The 18,892-nt window shown below is 51.3% G+C and overlaps 1 protein-coding gene across 1 annotated transcript in view; it reads left to right on the forward strand.

The window, feature by feature from the left end:
- The window catches only part of LOC119705757 (hydrocephalus-inducing protein-like), a 58,475-nt gene that overhangs the window by 3,238 nt on the left and 36,345 nt on the right, over positions 1 to 18,892 (forward strand). The window contains exons 3-15 of the mRNA XM_038148530.1: positions 936 to 1,035; positions 2,257 to 2,375; positions 3,544 to 3,767; positions 6,138 to 6,205; positions 8,125 to 8,357; positions 9,151 to 9,251; positions 10,491 to 10,626; positions 11,051 to 11,215; positions 14,039 to 14,277; positions 15,411 to 15,579; positions 16,209 to 16,352; positions 17,685 to 17,825; positions 18,314 to 18,630. Of these exons, the coding sequence (XP_038004458.1) occupies positions 936 to 1,035; positions 2,257 to 2,375; positions 3,544 to 3,767; positions 6,138 to 6,205; positions 8,125 to 8,357; positions 9,151 to 9,251; positions 10,491 to 10,626; positions 11,051 to 11,215; positions 14,039 to 14,277; positions 15,411 to 15,579; positions 16,209 to 16,352; positions 17,685 to 17,825; positions 18,314 to 18,630 (2,156 nt within the window). The remainder of the gene's footprint in view (positions 1 to 935; positions 1,036 to 2,256; positions 2,376 to 3,543; positions 3,768 to 6,137; positions 6,206 to 8,124; positions 8,358 to 9,150; positions 9,252 to 10,490; positions 10,627 to 11,050; positions 11,216 to 14,038; positions 14,278 to 15,410; positions 15,580 to 16,208; positions 16,353 to 17,684; positions 17,826 to 18,313; positions 18,631 to 18,892) is intronic.

Below are 18,892 nucleotides of genomic sequence, written 5' to 3' on the forward strand. Positions count from 1 at the left end.
CTCCCTGCTAAAAGCATTGCTGCCCTGCAGGCTCAAGGCAGGGCTGGGAGCCTGACAAAGCCCAGCTCTGCTGCAGGGCTCGAGCTCAAGGGCACTCGGTGCGTGTCCTTGCAGTGTCCACAGGGAGCAGTTCCTGTAGCAGGGGCTCCCCTGACACGTGGGGTTCAGCAGAGGCTGTTGGAGCACTGCCAGCTCACACACCCTGACCTGAAGCTTGCAGTGGCTCCTGGGAAAAGGAGGCCAAATTCAGCCCAAGGTTAATCTCAGAAGTGCCAATCCCCTCCTGTAACCACGCCTTGCACTATTTCTGAGTGTCCCTTCCAGTGTCATCGGTGAGCCTGGACACAAGGGTGGAAGGTCTAAATTTTGAGTTCTCCTGCACACGGGGACAGAAAACCTTTTCCCTTTCTGTTTCTGCAAGCAAACTGCCACGTGCTCCCATCAAGCAGAGCCCTGATTCTGAGTACTGGCATTGTGAGAGGTGATGAATGCCTGGTGTCTGCACAGGGCAAAATCCCTTCTCATCTTGGAGCAAACCCCAGAATAATCCCAACCTCTGCTTTCTTTCAAAACAGCTTAACTAATATTTGTATTTCAAGGAAGGGGATCATGTTCTCTTCTTGGTTACTCCTATGGCCCATCTAAGGCCCAGAGCCACCAGTGCACAGTGGCAGTACATCCCGTGTAGCTGACAGCAGCATGATGTGACCAAGAGCTTGTGTCAGAGCAGCAGGAATATTGTGGACAGTGGGAGCTGAGCAGCTGAGCACTGAGAGCTTCCAGTGGTGTGTTGAGCTGGCTTTGGAGGGTTTCCTTGGGCTCCTTGTGTTGTTCATTCATCACTGATGCTCTAAATCAAGGCTTACAGGCCTGTGGTTGAAAACAAGAACTGTGAAGTTTGAAGAGACACGTTTTGCTGTCTCTTTCTGTTGTAGGAGGGAGAAATCGGGCCGCATTGTTCGGCTGAAATCAAGGTGACCTTCAAACCCCTGGAGGCACTGGAGTATCGAAGTGTGGCTTACTGCAGCATCTCAGGTACAGCTCCTGCTTCCCTCAGCCTCAGTGAAGCCATGGTGCAAGCCTGAGCCCACGGGGCTCCCATGGAACTGCTGGGAAGAGTCCCTGGTCAGCAGGGCAGTGCTGGCACATCCCCACTGGCCCTGCAGCTTCCAGGGAGTCTCCCGTGCAAGGCCAGACCTCAGAATCCTGTCTCTGGGCTCCTGATCCCAGAACAACCCAGGCAGTGCAGGGAGAGGTTTCCATGCCATGGCTTTGCCAGCATTTCCTCAAAGGCCAAAGAGCTCCAGAGCAGAACAGCTTTAGTGAACAAGCACTAAGGCCCTCCAGGCCCCTGGCCTCCAGGATGGGTCCATTTGACATGGATCCATCCTCAGGTGGTAGGAGCTGAGTTAGAAATGTGCTCCCTGAGCCTGGATCCCCTCCCAGTGCCCAGACACCACCAGAGCAGAGGTGGCTGAGCCCCACTGAGCCCAGGCTGTTTGTAGGAGGAGCACCCTTGGCCAGCAGCTGCTGCTCTCCCTGTGTGGGAGTTGTCACCTTGCAGCTCTCAGTCTGTGGAAACAGAACACAGTGCTGAGTGCCAGAAGGTGAGGACTTTGGCAACAAAGTCCTGTGCTACTGGGCCAGGTAGTTTGGTAATTGCCAAACTCTTTCTGAGCTTTGTGCCTTCACTGAATGGATTGCAAAGCTCCTCTAGGTGCAGGGGAAGGAAACCACAGAATCACAGGATGTTAAGGATGGAATGGACCCTCAAGATCATCTAGTCCCAAGGCCCCTGCCATGGGCAGGGACACCTCCCCCTAGACCAGGTAGCTCCAAGCCCCATCCAGCCTGGCTTTGAACACTTGCAGGGCTGGAACCTCCACAGCTTCCCTGGGCAAGCTGCTCCAGTGTCTCACCACCCTCACAGTAAAAAATTTCTTCCTAATATCTAACCTAAATTTCCTTTCTTTCAATTTCTACCCATTACTCCTTGGCCTGTCACTACAGGACACCAGAGATGTTTTAAACTCAGCAAACTGGGGGCTCAAATTGGAAACCAGCCCAAGGAATGGGTTAGAAATTAGAAGTCAGCCCCAAGGGATATCTCCTGAGAGAACAGAAGGGTCCATATCTTCTCCTGCCGCATCAGGAGTGGTTGCATCCAGCTCAGAGTCAGGGACTAGCACTGAGGCAGCCTGGAAAATAGAGTGTAACAGAGGGAATTACTGTACTGAAATGCACATCTCTCCCCAGGCCGTGAGACCAGGCTGCCCCTGCACCTCAGAGGGGAAGGCCAAGGACCCTTGGTTGAACTCAGCTCTCAAACACTGAACCTTGGGAACATTTTTGTCAACACCTCCCACGTCTGTGAGGTGAGCAGCAGGGCTTGGGATGGATCCTGATGGCTCCTGAGGCAGCAGCAAGCCTGGTGGAGCTGTGGAATTGCTGCCAAGCTGGGCAGTTGTGAGCAGGGAATATTTGATGTACTGGTCAAATCTGGGGGGGTCAGAAAGGTGTGTCTGTTCTTCACAAAGCCCCAGTCCCTGCTTTTGGGCAGCCTTCCTTAGGCATCAGCTGGGAGGCTTCCTGCAAAACAGCCCCTTGGCACACAAAACCAACACTGGGTCAAAAAGCTGCATGTTCAGAGGCTCTTGTGGCAGTGCCAGACACAGGGCACCTTTGCACTGGGCTCTTCAGAAGCAGCTGCACCAAACTGGCTGCCTTTGAGCTTCAGTCCACTTCAAACAGCTTCCAGTCAAGCGGCTCCTGCTTATTCCTGGAAGTCACAGGAAAGCCATCCAGCCTCCTGGCTCAGTGCTGGCCCTTGCAAAGGGCTTGGGAGTTCTCTCCCTTGCTGAGCAGCCCCTCACCACACTTCAGCCTTGGCGCATCTCTGGCTCTAGAAAGAGAAAAGTGTTCCTGGGAATCAAGCAAAGGATTTCTCTACCTATTTGCCGCCCCCCAATAGTGTCAAGTTTGCAAAAAAATCAAGAGAGAGCAACTGAAAGAGGTAGAAAATGAGGCACTGCATCATGCCAGGCACTTTCAAAAGCTTGGCAGTAGAAGAGAAAGACACCCTGAGTTTTCTTACCAAAAGATGGTGCTGTCTGTACATTTTGATGCTGATGCCTCACGATCAATGGATTGTTTTCATGGTGTGGGAAAAGGTGAATGAGTAGATGGTGCTGTTGGAGCTGTGCTAGCTGGGACAGCAGCAGCTCTGTGGTCGTTCACTACGCAGCTGCAATCACCCCACGCTGCTCTCAGGGCCAGCTCTCAGTGAGCTTGGTGATGCTGACCAGAGGTGCACTGCTCTGTGTCCATGGGATAAGCCCAGGGTGACTGCAGTTCTGTGGAGTTACCACTGCTTTGCATGAAAGCTCAACGACAGAACTTGTCCTGTTGTATCTTTTGCCTTCTGCCATTCAGCAGCACAAAGCATCTTCTGCCTTTTCTGGGTGTTCATTGCATCATTAGACAGTAACTCACACGAAGGGAAGATTCCACATGTATTTCCATTTTGCTTTCTTGCTGCTGCAGGTGAAACTGATTAACCAAGGAGCTATTGATGCTCCCTTCACCTATATCCCTTCAACCACAGACATGGGCTTCTGCTTCAAGTTTGCACCCGAGGAGGGCATCATTGCACCAGGTGGGACCCAGACTGTTCAGATCTCCTTCAATGCCCCCATGTTGGGGTGGTTTGAGGAAGAATTCCAGTTCAGTGTGGCTGGATCTCCTACACCTGTGATCCTCACCATCAAGTAAGGAGCCTGGGAGCTTGGTGGGCACATCTGTAGCTGTCTCTGGGACATCCCCCACCTACCTCATGTTGGGGTCGAGCAGAGAAAAAAGGTGTTGCCTGAGGTTTTAATCTCTGCTCTGATCCCTGCATTACTTCAGTGTGAGGATGCCTCCTGCCCTGTGTGGTACCCGGGAGCTGGAATGACTCCTCCCTGCAGGGATCTCCCTCTGCCTTGGGCCGTGGCAGGCAGTGGGATGGAACAGCTTTGGGCAGTAGCTGCACTGGGATGTCCCACCTGAACAGCCAGCAAGGCCCCCAGGGCTTTGGAGATGGGCCAGCCTGGGTGATTCTGCAGCAGCAGCAGTGTTTGTAAAAACTTCTGTTAATAACCCATCCCAGATGGGCAGCAGCAGCCTCACCTCTCACAAGCATGCTGTGGGGGACAGGCTGTGCTCCCAGCTGCTGTGCACAGAGTGCTCTGGTGCCTCCTTTCCACAGCCAGGAAAGGGCTGATGTGGGAGTCAGGGAACTGTGCAGCAGAAATGAAAGCAATCTGCACTGGATTATACCAATAGGATAAGGGAGATGGATAAAAAAGAACAAGAAAGTTATTAGCAAGAGAAAAGTGGTGAGTACGTCTGCCCATAGTGGAGAAACAATTATGCTGGCTTTGTTTTTGGAAGAAAAGTGCTGCTTTTTTATTTTGGAAATCGAGAGGGAACCTTTCACCATGAAATAATTGATTCTCCTCTGTCCCTCCCCCAAACTGGTCATGGGATGTTTCTGCATAAGCAGCTTTCTCCTTGAGCAAGGGTAGCTGTCTCTTGTTGAGATGTGTAGAGCAGAGCCAGTGGCAGTCCTGTGAATACAACAGAAGGCACAGGTCACTGGTCCTTGATTTTTAACCAAAAGGCAGAGTGGGCATTGATTGGCATCAACCGTGAAATAAACTCGTGAGTGTAGTGCAGCTTCAAGTGCTGATTTCAGTGGATGGTGGTGACTTTTGGAGTCTGTCTGCTGAGTTCAAGGACAACTGAGGTGCTGTGCTAGATTCAGGACAGCCCTGTTTGGTTGTTTCAGCGTGCCCTGCTGACAGGCTGCTTCTCGCCGCCTCCCCTGCGGCCGCGGGCGCCAGGGAGCCCTGCTCCCTATGGCGGCCGGGAGCGGCCTCCCCTGCTCCCTATGGCGGCCGGGAGCGGCCACAGGATTTGCCGCCCCTGCGTCTCCTTCGCGGGCTGCAGGTGGCGGTGCCGTCTGTGGCGTGGGCAGCGCAGGCGAGGCAAACTACGAAGACCCGAGGTGAAGGAAGGAAGGGAGAACACTCGTATAGCTGTCAAGAACGCTTTATTCCTTAACGGCGGCAGGGACAAGTGCCGAAGAAACGGGGCTTGGGGAGGAACTTATAAAGGGAGTGGGCGTGAAGGGAGGGGGGGGGGGGGGGAGAGTCCCGAAACCAACCAATAACCTGGTGGCAGGGGAGGAATACACAACACATGAGGACTAATGGGGAGCAAACATGGGAGGGAAGAAGCCCGGCGGGCAAACCATGTGTGAAAGAAGGGGTGACGGACACAGAAGATTCTCGAAATAAAAGGGGGTGGTCAACTTAATTGACAGGAAAGGTGGCCACCCCCCGGGAGGGAGCGGAGAACTTATAAGGGCAGAAGGGGAGGAGTAGAGGGAACAATCAGTTTGAGAGACAGGCAACTTGGCGGGAAAATAGGGTAATAAACAACTTGGGACAAACCTTTGTGAGGGGAACTTATAGGGGAAACTGGGGACCAAATACTTTTACAGACTAATAAACTTAATAACAACATTCTTAAAAAACCACGACGCCACAGTTCTTTCCTCTAGGACTCATCTGTCCACTGTGTAGAACTGCTGCTGCTCTTTTCAGAGGATGTTTGGGGCTCCCCTGGGTTCATGTCTCAGAACTCTGTCTGTAATGATGATGTGGGTCAAACTCTCCTGAGTAAGCTCCTTCATGGGAACAGCAGTTACAGCTAAGAAGGAGCAAAGCAGGGAACCTGTGGCTGGAAAGGCTGGTTACAGAAGTTTGTGGGGACACCTTTACGTCCATCACATTGCAGATGGGGAAACTGAGGCACGGAGCCATGTGTGTGTTCAGGGTTCTTCATGGGACCACCAGCATCCCAGGGGCTTCTCCTGCCTGCCCTGTGCCCAAAGCCCCAGCAGTGGCTGTTGGCTGCTGGCCACTTGGCTGTAGCTGCCTCCTGTGCACAGGGGCACTGTGCTGAGCACATGGTGCTGTGTTGGTTGGAAACCCACGGTGCCCTGACCCCAGGTTTTCTGCCCCGAGCCACGAGAGCCGGACCTCTGCAATTCCTTTAACCAAGCCATTTCCTCCTCTGTCCCCACCATCCAGGGGCTGTGTCACTGGACCGAGTTTACACTTCGACCTCCCTGAGCTCGACTTCGGGGACATCTCCTTTGGTGAGTGTTCCCTGGGCTGGGACACAGCGTGAGGGATCTGTGCCTTCCAACAGAAAAGCGTCCCTCACTCCTGGTCTGCCGCAGCAGCCTCCTCGGGGTGTGAACTGCAGGGCTGCTGGTGCCTCAGGTAGCATTTTGCCATTGTGAGATCAAATAGCACCAAGGAATAGAAAGTCAGTATTTTCTGGTGTCTCTGTCCCGCTTTAAAAGACAGATGTCTGCCAAGGAAGGTGGGAATCTTCCTGGAATGGAAAGATGAGCCCCTCCCTCCAAATGATTATACCTTTGAAATTACAGGGCTCACAGGCAAAAATATGGGAAAAGGAATAACAGTTCTTTACTAGACTATATCAGGACAGCACAGACAACAACACAAGAGCAGATGTTTCCCACCCGCCAAGTACCGTTTTTCCCCTTTGGTGTCGTTCCGGCCGAGCTTCGATCCCCGAGCGGGAGGAAGGGAAGCTCTGCTCCCTGCCCAACCTCAGCTCCGACTGCACAGCCGCCCACGGCATCACGCCACAACTCCCAAAAAACCCCAAAGGGAAAAGCCCATCCCCAGGGCCAAAACCCCCCAAAACCCCTATCCCCCTTCCCAGACCCCAGAGGGGAACACTCACCACCAAGCCTAAACCCGTAACAATGAAGTTCATGAACTCTTTAAGGAAACTAATTGCCTTTCCTGAGCTGCTTCTTCCCCACCCTGCATCACCACGGAGGCACGTGTCAAGTTGCCTTTTGAATAAATGAAACAAGAAAGGCAACAGGTGGAAATATGGTTCTGAAACAGGAGATTCATCCTGCTTCATCCGATTTCATTCCTAAGGTCTCTTCAGCTGAAGGCAGCTGTTGTACCTTTGCTTCTTTTCAGCTGTTGACTGTTGTCTGCATGTGGTGACCTCGGTCTCATTTGAGGTTTTGACATCTGTGTTTGTCCTTTTTGTGCCTCTCTTGCCTCCCTGCTGGAGTCACTGCTGGAGCTGGCAGTGGTCCCTTTGATGGGCACAGAGAAGCTCTGGGCTGCACCTGCCGTTGTTTTTTCTCCCCATCTGTGTTCCAGTGACTCCTGGTGAGCAGGCCTGGGGAGAAGTCTCCTCCCCACAGAGCTGGCCAGCCCAGCCAGATGGCACTGCAGAGCAGGTTGTGGCTGCTCTCTGGGTTCTGCAGGACATCCCCACCATGTGTGGCTGTATCTCTGCCTTTCCAGGATGGAAAGCAAATCTCAGAGCTCAAGTGGGGTAAACCCTTGCAGGCAGCAGTCGCAGTGAGCAGCATGGGTGTGATGTCCCTGTTTGTTGGGTAAGGTGGGACAGGGTTCCTAATTGCTAATCTCAAAGCAAAGCTCGGCTTTGCCTCCAATTGAGTGGGCTCTGAGCTGTCACGTGCTCAGTCTCTTTGGCCCAAACCAAGAGATGCCTTAAGGATCCTGCAGAGAGAAGCTGCATTAGGGTGCTTTGCATCACGTTCTAGTTCCTGATTTCATCCTCACTTTCTTTTGCTGTAGCTTCTTCTCAACGATGACTCACTGTTTGTATATCTTGAAAACGGTGGGAGTGTTGGCAGACTTAACAGGGAATTTTACAGCTCGAATTTTCAGAGTAAATGCTCGGCCTGGGTGCACACTCATCACTGAGAGATAACTGGTGCTGGTTTGGGGCAGGTGAGGGAGCTCCTCCCCATCACAAAGAGAGAAGCTTGCAGTGTTCAGCAGGGCTAGGAGTGGGCATTTTCAGGCCTGCAGTCTGGAATCAGTGTCAAAGGGAACTAAGTGACGATTGATTCCTCATGCAGCTTCTCGGCGAGCTGTAGTTCAGATAATAAAGAGCTAAACTTCAATCACACTTTCATCCTGCCAGGATAGTCACACCAGGAGTCATGTCATAACGGGTGCCTCAATGGATATTTGTGTCCTTTGCCAGGCTTTCCCTACACGCAGAGCTGTCGCCTCACTAACACCTCCGTGGTGCCCGTGATGTTCAAGCTCCGCGTGTTGGATGATGGCACGCAGCCGGCTGTTAGCAGCTTTGACCAAATACGCAACGACAGAGACCCAGCCTGGAGGAAGGGAATTCATTTTTATGTGGAGCCCATGGAGTTTACAGTGAATCCCAGCCAAGGGACCATCCTCCCCGAGGGACACCAGGATATCGAGGTACGGGAAGAGTCCAGCCACAGATGCTTCAGCACCAGGGCTGAAGCTTCACTGGAGTGTGGGAGGGCTTTAGCTCTGGTGCCAGCTTTGAGCATGGTGTGAGTGGGAGATCTGCACTGGTGTGAGGCCTCTGCTCGCTGGGTTACTCGGGATGTTCCTCAAGGAGCACTGTTTTGTTTCCAAAATCATACACTCAGGTCAATACCATATGGTCAAGTCCTGAAGCCGTTCTTGTGGTTTTGAGAGTGATTTATTTGATTGCAAGTGGGCAGAGCAAGGATGAGGACAGAAGGTGGCTGTTAGAGAGATGTCATTGTATAAAGCAGTTAGCTTTTCTTCTTGGTCTCATTTCTCCTCTCCTGGGGAGCAGAATGATTTGTGTTCACTGCAGGGATCTCCAGTGGAGACAACAACTCTGCAGCCATGAGCTGTCCAGCACCTGCTGGGCCACTCTTTGCCCTCAGCTTCCTGCTGTAAAGCTGAACTCATTCTGTTCAAGTCAGATTTGCCCTGCATTTATGTCATTGTAGTCAGATGAAAAATTGGCCCCTTAATTTGAATACAGTGGTGCATAGAGCTTTAGTCTAATGTTTTAATGTAGCTGACCTATGCCCTGGTAGCAAGGAGTGTTTAACAAATCTGGTATTGCCAGAAGGCTTTTGTTCCTCTGAGACTGTGCTCTACACATGAACCACCGGAAGAATTAAGGCAAAATCCTCCCTCAAGAACTGGAGGATATCACACGTGGGTAATGAGCTTTTGTAAGGAAGAATTAACTGTTCTCTTCCACTAGGTGACCCTGTGTTCCAACACTGTGATGAAATTCTACCGGAAAATGCTGGTGGACCTGGAGGGTATTGGTGAGGGAGTGGCATCACTGATCATCTCAGCCAGGTACCAGCCCTTGCCTGGCCTCCCCCAGCCACTGCCTTGCCCAGGGTTTGCTGGCTGCAGCTGCCAAGGAGAAGTGCTGGTTCATGACCTCATGTTGTGCCAGCTGGACATGAGAACAGCAGTGCCTGGACAGCAGCCTGTGGTGAAAAGCACCCCTGCTCACAGCCCAGCACGGTCCTGGGGCCTTTTTCTAAAGGGACCAGGAATGATTTAATTTATTGGCCTGGTTTTTGGTGCTTGAGGTGGAACAAATTTCCCGAGGGAAATTCTTTCATCCTTCCTGCAAGAGGTGGGGTTGTGCTGGTTGCAGCCATGCAGAGGCTGGTTTGGGACACACCAAGCAGCCTGCTGAGAGTCAGGGTCTGGTTCTGTTAATGAGGGCACAAGACAGGGGGGGAAGTGGCTCACAGCAAGAGTGGTGAGGGCAAGGGAAAGCAGCCCTGGATGTGGCAGGTGATCTCTAGTTTTTCTCCTTCCCTCTGCTTCCCATTTTGAGCTTTAATGTTCTCAGACTTAAACCAAAAGTTGTTCTTGCTGCAGCAGAATTCCATCCTGCTATGCTGCTGTGGGTGTCAGTTGAATGCCAAGAGGGATGCAGCTCCCTGGTGCTGTTCCCTCTCCCAGGCAGAGGCATGCAGGCAGTGCCTGGGCTGCCATTCTGTAAAGCAAGTGGAACTGGGGACAGTCAGTGCATGGAGCTGTGGAAGGGAGGACTGAGGGAGCTGTAGGACCTGGGAGGGGGTGATCAGCCCCTCTGTAGGGCAGGTGGTGTCTCGTGGCCTCCAAGGCTGGGGCAAACAGCTGAGTTCTCAGGCAGGGCAACAGCACCATGGGAGAGGAGGGAGTCAATTTTACTGAGACACTAGAGTTGTGTGTTCTTTGAGCCTTAGTGAGCACTGATCCTTGTTGGGAAGGCTCCCCCAGAGCTCGTGGATCACTGGGACTGTTACAGGAGTCCTTGCAAGCCTTCTTGGGTAAACGAGGGGCTGAGGCAGCTGTGGGACAAAGTGCTCTGCCTGGGGCACGTGGCAGCCTCTGGGTGCTGCCTTTCAGGGTTTGCCCCTCCTTGACAAGACATGTTTGAGTGGGAAGACTTAGGAGGCAATTTATCACTGTAGGGCTGTCAAATGTCCGTTTGACAGTGACCAATGTGTTCTGCTCCATTTCACAATCTTTGGGGGTAAACGTTCTCCATTCTCTCAGTATCTGTGATTCCCTTGGGGTCATCTCTTTGCCCAGATGTCTCGTTCCTGAGCTCCAAGTGTGCCCCCATGTCCTGGCCTACAATGAGTGCTACCTGAAGGTGCCGTATGAGAAGAAACTCATCATTGGGAATCCCAGCCACCTTCCTGGCTGCTACGGGCTTATTCCCCAGGTTTGGCATCACATCCACCTCCTCCTGTCAAATATTATTGAGGGGTTGGATAAGACCTTGCTGGTTTCTATTCAGTCTTAAAGATCTGCTGAGAACAGGATCCTACCTGAATGCAAACTTTAGGATGCAGTTTAACCTCCTGAGGAAACGTCTATGTTCTAGTCTTCAGGGTGTTTTCTGATGGGAGATCTTAGAGGGTTGTGAAAAGCTGCTGCATCCACAGACACCAGTGCCTGTGCTGGCAGCCTCCTTGCAGGATCCCCTGGCAATGCTAAGCCTACAATTGTTGCATCTTGTTTGTGCCTTTTACCTTTGTCCTGGGGATTTTTAAACGTGTGTCAGTTGCTGTTGCGGTGGATGTTAAGGAGTCTACAGAGTATTTCAGAGGTCCCTCTGAAGCTGCATTTCATTCTGTCTCTTCCAGGATCGCAATAAGGACTCTCCTGTGTTCTACTCCAGCCCCAAACCCTGTGGGATTGTCCAGCCTCACAGCTCTGCAGAGATTCCAGTCATAATCGAAGTGCAGACATTGGGCATGCATCGCACCAACGTTCTCATCGGCGTGTTCGGGAATGAGAGAAACCCCCTGGTGAGTGCCAGGGGAGCTGTGTGCCTTTGTGCAGCTGCTCCTGGCAGGGTGCAAAGGGGACAGGGATTCTTCCGGGGAAAACAGGCACGGGCTGCTGTGGAGAAGGACAGGAGGGATCGGTAGCACAAACAGCTCATGCCTCATAGGTGGTAATCTCAGTGTCTGACACAGAATGTAGTTTGTCTAAGCTGGAATCGAGGGTAATTTCAGTTAATTAATCTTGAAAATGCTGTTAACTTTGGAAACATCTGCTTTAAAATGTCTTCTCATCTCTGGAGCACAAAAGAGGATGTCAGAAGACTTCTGGGAACCTTGAGCTTTCTGTAAAAGAAAGGAAAGCTGCCATTTGAAGAGTGGTTGCAAGGATTTAGACTTACATTAAAACATAAGGAAATGACAATGCCAAATTCCCTGGGTGGCACCAAACATCTGAACCTGAGCACTACATGTAAATCAGTGAACAGGAAGGACAGGCAGTGCAGGCTGTGCCAGGGAGCCTGAAGTTTGACAAACAGTTGCTTTCAACTATTGGGCTGTTTACCTTAAAGAGGAGGGTTTCTCCCCACCATAATAACCAGTTGTTTAACTGTCTTAGGCCTGGTCTTAACTAGAGATTTCTTGCAAAGCTTTTACCTTTGGACCAATAATTTGTAGTTTGAAAGGTTCTCTTACCGTAATCCTTTTAAATGTGGAGGTGAACATGTAATTTTGTTTTTCTTTTTCCTCAAAAGCCCAGCATTTCAGCTGGAGAGTGGTAGCTGTTCCTAAAGAAATAACTTGAGCAGGGTTGAGCTGTTGAAGCTTTTTTAGGTTTCCCTGTTGTGGTTTGTTTGGGGTTTATTAAAAATCTTTCTTGCCTGCTTCCTGGAACAGAAAACAGAATTACAGAGCTTTGGACGGCTGGCAGAAATCTACCCAAGTCCAGGGCTGATAGAGTTTGGCAGGATCCCAGCTCTACAGCCTACTTCACAAAGCTTTACCCTCTTCAACGAAGGGCTCGTCCCTATAGACTTCAGGATGGAGATTGTGAGTATCTGTGGGGCTGTTTTCCAGGGAAATTGACTGGTCAGTAGCAGCCATGACTTGGTTTTTATATGCAAGATTTCCATATCACCCTGTGTGAGAGGAGGCAAGATACTCCAATATTCCAGCTGAGCGAGACAAGAGGAACCTGGCTCTGGAGTGGTTTTAGCTGGGGCACCCCTCAGTGAAGTCAGGGGCAGAAATTAATCTGGATTGTGTTGACAAGTTCTCCCTTAATTTGATCTTTTGTCTTTAGCTGTGCATGTCACATTTTGGAGCTCCAAGATCAAGAGAAACCTGTGGTCCTTTGCTCCCAGAGCATGGATTTCACTGTGGTTTCCTTGTTCCATCTACATTTGCTTTGTGCCAAACTGCTGTTGATAGTGGAGAGCAGGGTGCGAGCTCTGTCCTCGGACTGCTCGTGGGGAGGCAATTCTCACACCTCCTGTGGGTCAAGCCAGCTGGGCTGTCCACACAAAGACAAGGGTGGGGGTTGTGCACCCCCACAGCCTGTGATCTCTGTGCCCTTGAAGAGCATCTTTGGGGAGCAGCTGCAGGGAAGGGCTGGTTAGTACATGGAGGCTGCATGGGGCAGAAGGAGCTGGGGCTGCTCCCCTGGCAGGGAGAGCAGGGCTGGTGCAGCCAGGAAGGGCTGGGCCTGGGGCTGGGTGGGATGTCTGCTGGAGGGGGAGATCTATGAGGGGCTTGAGGTTTGTTCTTCTTCATGCTGGGTGTGTTGAACTTGTGGAGCTGGTTAAAACCTGATACTAAGGACTTGCTTGTGTCTGTGGATAAAGCATCAGGCCATGTGGGAGAAGAGGAGGGGTGTGAATTTTCCTCTTGCTGCTTTTCCAGCTGTTTAGGGGATAGATGTTACCCTAAAGTGAGGGTTTTTTTTTTTCCAGGGCAGCTTTTCATGACTCCACAATGGAGTTCTGCTTTCAGCCTCTGCAGAGAGCAATGCACCTTGGCTGGGTGGTCATGGTGTGTAAAGGTTGGGTTTCACGTGCTCGTACCAGGGCTGGACCTGCAGAGCTGTGTCTCTACAGCTGTGCTGGTGCAAGGCCTTTCCTCCCTCCTTGGGGCAGCTTCCAGCTCTCTTGCCCAATCCGTGAAGTCCATGAGAAACCAGATGGCAAGAGTTCTTGGGAAGAGTGGGCCATGCCCACAGAGCACATGTTGTCTGTCCAGTTTTCTTTCTGCTTCCTGCTTTCCTGCTCTGCTCCAACCATTTGGAGGTGACTTTTCCAAAGCAGATGCCACTGGGGCACCTCTCTACAGCTGATGATGGGTGGGGAGGGAGGGCTTCAGTCCTTTAGGGGGTGTTGAGATGCACTGATGGCCCCTTGGGAAAGAATAGTTTGGTGTTGGGGTTTTGCTCAGCTGGCTTTGCAGAGATATTCTTCAGGCTCTCAGCAGTGTCCTCCAGCCATGTGGTTTCTGCAGTGGGATTTGATAAGTCATGACTTCCTCTGGCCTTGAGCCTTTGGGAGAAGCCAGGAGAGAGAATGCAGCTTTCCTTGGCCTCCACTCCAGAGAAAGACTGGGGAAGGAAGACTCTCCTGAGGAGGAGCATCCCTTGGGTTGGGCAAAACTGGGTTATTTGGGTGAGTCTGTTAAAAGAGGGGGAAATAGAGGTTGTATGAGCTCTGCTGTTGCCCAGTACTGTAGCTTAACTTTAGGGAAATTAAGCCTTTAGGATTTTTATCCTCCCCTCTTTAGTCTTTCCTTTTCTTATATCCCACAAGACACCAGGGTGTATGGTTTCCATCCTAAATGCATATTATATTTGTCTTACAGGTATACAAACCCCACTGCTTTGTTACTGAACCCAGAGAAGGAGTGATTCCCCCTAGGGGTGAGGTTCCTGTGACTGTCACAGCAACCCTGAATGACACGGGGAATTTTCCTGACTCCATCAAGCTGTTCACTGGGAACAGACTTTGGGCCAACGTAAAGCTCCAGGCCTTGGGCATTGGCACCACAATTGTCATAGACAAACCATTCGCCCCAGAGCTCAACTTGGGATACCAATTCAGGTAGGAGATCTCTCCAGTTCCACCTCTCCTCCTGTCTCCACAAGGAGCAGTTTTGCTGTAGTCCTTCACGCAAGATCTTCTTCAGTGTTCAAAGCCCTGCCTCCTTCCCTGAAGGCAGAGATTCCTTTAGATACATGTGATGGGCAGTTGAGAGTTGTTAGACACCCTCAAAAGCCACTGACAGGGAAACCAGTTGCTAAATTGCCACTGAATTGTTTTGAGTTGTAATACATTGATGTCCTCACTTGATCCAGTAATGACCTCACAGGCTGCCCCAGAACAAAAGGTTCCCGAAATGGTGACCGGATGAGGCGGTCACTCCGTGAGGCTGAGGGACCAAGGGAAGATCCTTCTCCTTTGCCCTTTGCCCTTTCCCAATGGCTCCTCCCAGCAAGCAGGGGCCCTGGGAACAAAGAGACAGGAGGGTGACAACCCCCACCAGGAAGGCAGGAGCCCACAGAGCAGTTCCAGAGGCAGAGTTGCCAGCAGAGTTTGCAAAGTTCACTTCCAAACAGTTTCTACTTGCAAAATGAAGTTTCTACAAGTGGCTACCAGTGCAGAGCCAAGGCTGCTAGGAACGGGAGAGGCTCTGCTCCCCTGGTTTCCTCTCCTGGAGCAGGCAGATGATTTTTACCAGCTTGCTGGGATCATCCAGAAACTGCCTCTGAGCCGGCTTTTAGAAATGCCTGCAATCAAGCCCCCACACACAAGGTCCCCGAGGGCAGCAAGATTCAGTTACAGTTTTGGGCTCAGATTAATACAAAATACAGCAACAGTATGAATCACCCCAGAACAAACACTTTGGAGGAAAACACCATGTCCTGTTAGCGTCACCTGGAAAATGTTACATTACCATCATAAACATATTTCCCTTTGCAATAATGGCATCAGAAGGGCAGCTTATCAGACGCTATTTCTGGTCCACATTAAGAGCTGGAAATGTAGACAGTCTCCAAGCTATTAACACCTCAGGTTGCTCACTGGGAGCAATCTGATGACCAGGGAAATGGCTACTCCCATACTATTTTCCATCCTGCCTTCTATTCTAGCCTCGTTCCCTGTATTCGTCGGTTCAAAGTAACAAACCGGGGCCAGCGTCACCATCAGCTCTTCTGGAGTGTGCAATGCTACAGCCCACCTGAGGAGGAGGGCCAGAGTGTGTCAGCCCTCAGTAGCCCCAAGGATGATTCCCAGAGCCCCAAACGTGCCAGCCCCGTGTTTCGGGTGGTACCAGAGTTGATGGGCCTGCAGCCAGGCCAGTCTGTGGACATGGTGCTGCGAGGCTTCTCCCACATCCCACAGGTGAGGTCCCCACCACGGGCTGAGCCTGGGGAACCATCAGATCCCCTCCCCTGGGCTTGTTCCACAGTCCCTTGACATTTGCCTGGGGAAATGAGCAGGGGCCTTCACAAAACTGATTTAAGACCACAGATTTCTGTGGCAGCACCAGTGGCTTTCCTTGCTGGCCACCATCAGACCAGCTAAGGCTTTATTGTGATTCCACAGCTACCAAAACTCAGTGCTGATCCCAAAGCAGGGGTGGAAGGAAATATTGCTCTCTTGGGGCCAGCAGTGTTGCATGCTGAGTCAGCAAAGAAGGGCAGAGAAATAAGTTACACTTAGAGTGGGAGCCTAAAAAGAAAGTGAATTAAACAAGTGCCAAGTGGTTTATCTGGGGTGAGCACAGAGTAAAACAAAAGCCATGTCAAGGGAGGGGGTTTCTCACAAGTGCCTTTTGTGGTTATTGGGCTGCAGTGTTACAGACAATGGAGGACAGAATAAATAAGCTGCGTCACAGGAAGAAAAGGGGGCAGTGACTGTAACTGTGGCAAGAACAGGGCCCGTGGTGGGTGGTGGGTGCAGAGCCAATGCAGGGCATTTGCAGGGTGCCCTGCCACCACCCACTGGTGACAAGTGACTCGTGCTTGCAGGAGGTGCAGGATTATGTGTTGTGTGAAGCTGTCATTGGGACAAACATAATGAAAAAGAAGATAATAAAAACAATCATTACCTGCGAGTTTATTCACCCCTCTATAGAAGTGTCAGCCAGACAATTCTCTTTCCGGGTGGACAAGGTAAGTCTGGATTGCATCCTGGCATTTAACAGCATGGCTGAGGGGGGTGTGTGCTTGTGTTAAAGCCCCTCTTTACCCTTCCTGAGGCACTTTGTCAAGTGAGTGAAGATGCTTTTAGAGATGAGACTGGTATCTGACTTCCCCAAAGTAAAATGGCAGTTACAGCTGCACTGCCAAGGAGATGGTGGCCACTTCCAGAGAAATGCCAGTTTCTCTGCTCACTGTAAAGGGAGGCTTTTGCGGATGCTCCAAGGCACAGTGATGTCTGTACACTGATGCTGTAGGGAAGCTGGGGAAAATGGAGATTCCTGTGAATTCCTCAGACTGACAAGGAAAAAGCCAACATCTCCTGTGTCTCTTTGCCTTCTGTGCTCTTGGCATGGATGCTTTATGGTATAGCTATATGGTACAGCTCTGTGCATTTCCCTAAGCCTGCTCTGCTTCAAAGGACCCCCAGACATCCTGCAACTGCAGTGATGATAACACTGGGGCAGAGCAGGTGCCCTTGAGTCTCTGGATCCCAGCTCCAGCATCATCTTTCTGTCTCCTGCAAGTTGTCTGAAAAAGACAAGATGGTTAATGATTTGGTTTCTGTAGTCTCAGGCCTCTCCTCTGGTTCCCAGGCTTCCAGTAAAGTACAAAATCCCTGGAACAGGCAGTTCAGATGTAATTTAGAAGCTTTTCAGCTCTCTCTGATTCTGCCTGGGTTCTGCTCGATGCCACACACACAAACTGATTTATTGCACACTATGGCACAGCCCCTGTTTGGTATCAGTACATGCAGAAGTAGTTTCCCAAAGTCTCTGGTTTCTCTAAACCATGTAGGAAGCCCAGCACAATGCACAGACAGGAAGCAAGAGCCCAGGCTGATCATAGCTTTGAGACCACAGACACCTTGTCCCTGTAGCAGGGGCTGCAGGACACATGTTGCAGAGGAGCTGCTTTTTGAGGCTGCTAGAGCCAGGAAGGTTGTGAGAAATGGCTGTATGTGAGTGAAGATCCTCTAGTGCTGTTCTGCCCAATAGAGAGACAAAACTGGAGACAAATGGTCTGGATTCACTTTCTGCTTGAGATCTTGTTCAGCAGCCCCCTCCTCTCAGGGGCCCACTGCCCCCTCATCTGTACATGACAGTGTTTCCCTGTCCTCCAGAGGATGCTGTGGTTTCTAAACATGAAAAGCATCTGCTATAAAGAAAAACCTCCTGGAAGGGCAGAAACAAATAGAAAGGGTAAATAGCAACGTATGCACTTCTGGGGCTGAAAAATGTGAGCTGCAGCAGAAGGAGGTCTGTGGCTGCTTGAGGCTGGTTTTCCTTGTCTCCTTTTCCATAGAAACCCAGTGATGTCCTGAGGCTGCAGTACCAGCCTTTGGCTTTAAAAAACACCTGCCTGCTGCCACTGGACCTCATGCTGGACTTGGAGCAGCCGTTCCTGATCTGCAATGAGGACCAGCAGCCCCTCCCACATGGCCAGGTGAGCAGCCCTGGACTCCTCCAGTGGGGTCTGAAGAGGAGGGATGTGGTGGTGCCTTTCTGTTGGGAGCTCCTTGAGTCCAGAAGTTTCTTCTGTAGATCAGCAGTGGGCTGGCCTGAGCTGAATCAGCAGAGCTGCTGGAGGAATCAAAATCTTACCTGAACTGAGAAAATCCATCCTGGATTAAGGCACAGGGAGAAGGGAGCAGGCCAACTGGGTCTGGGCAAGCCATGCAGGAAAGGTGTCTCCTGGAAAGCAGGCCAGCTCCCCAGCAGCCACCCCCTTGTACTGGGGCAGAGCACAGAAGCGGGAGCCTGAGGGAATCCTGGACTAGACTGTGGTGCCTGCAGTCAGACCCTGCTGTAGAGAAATGAACCATGAGCTGAGAAGCCCATGCTGGGGTCACACTTTGAGCATTTACTGTTTCATGCTGTCAGACCTTGGGACATCATCCCACAGGTGATTAATTACTGCTCATGTCCTTGCAGCCCGTGAGAGTGGATGTAGGGGCGACCTGTCATCTCTACATCGCATTCGACCCAGCTTATGAACTGGATTTTAAGAGCTGGAAAAAAGAGAAGGTTCTGAAGATAGACATGGTCAGGGGCCATCCTTTTGTGGAGCGTATCATCCTTCGGGGAGAAGTGCACTTCCCAAATCTCAAAATCCGCCCCAGTGCCCTGGGGTTTGGCTGCACCTTGGCTGGCACTGAAGAAGTGCGTTCTCTGAAGATGACCAACTGCAGCCCACTTCCCGTCCAGTACCACTGGGCATTCCATTCCAACAGCCAGGTTTACAGGCTGAGGTATGTGCACCTTTGCCCTCTCCTTGAAGCTCTTCTTGCTGGTGTCCTCTTTGTACTTGGCAAAGAACAAAGCTGTTTGCCTAGGATCTGACAAACAACACTGAGCAGCCGTGCTCAGGCTGGATGCTCAGGGAATAGGTTTCCCACCAGTTTGGTGCTGCACAACCCCCACAGTGGTTTCCCCTGGGAAGGAAAGCTGGGGTGAAAGCTGCTTTCTCAGACCTCTGTGGCCTGAGGCAATGTCCACCTTGATGAATGGCTC

This window comes from Motacilla alba, chromosome 11 (assembly GCF_015832195.1).
Source record: "Motacilla alba alba isolate MOTALB_02 chromosome 11, Motacilla_alba_V1.0_pri, whole genome shotgun sequence".
Taxonomy (NCBI): Eukaryota; Metazoa; Chordata; class Aves; order Passeriformes; family Motacillidae; genus Motacilla; species Motacilla alba.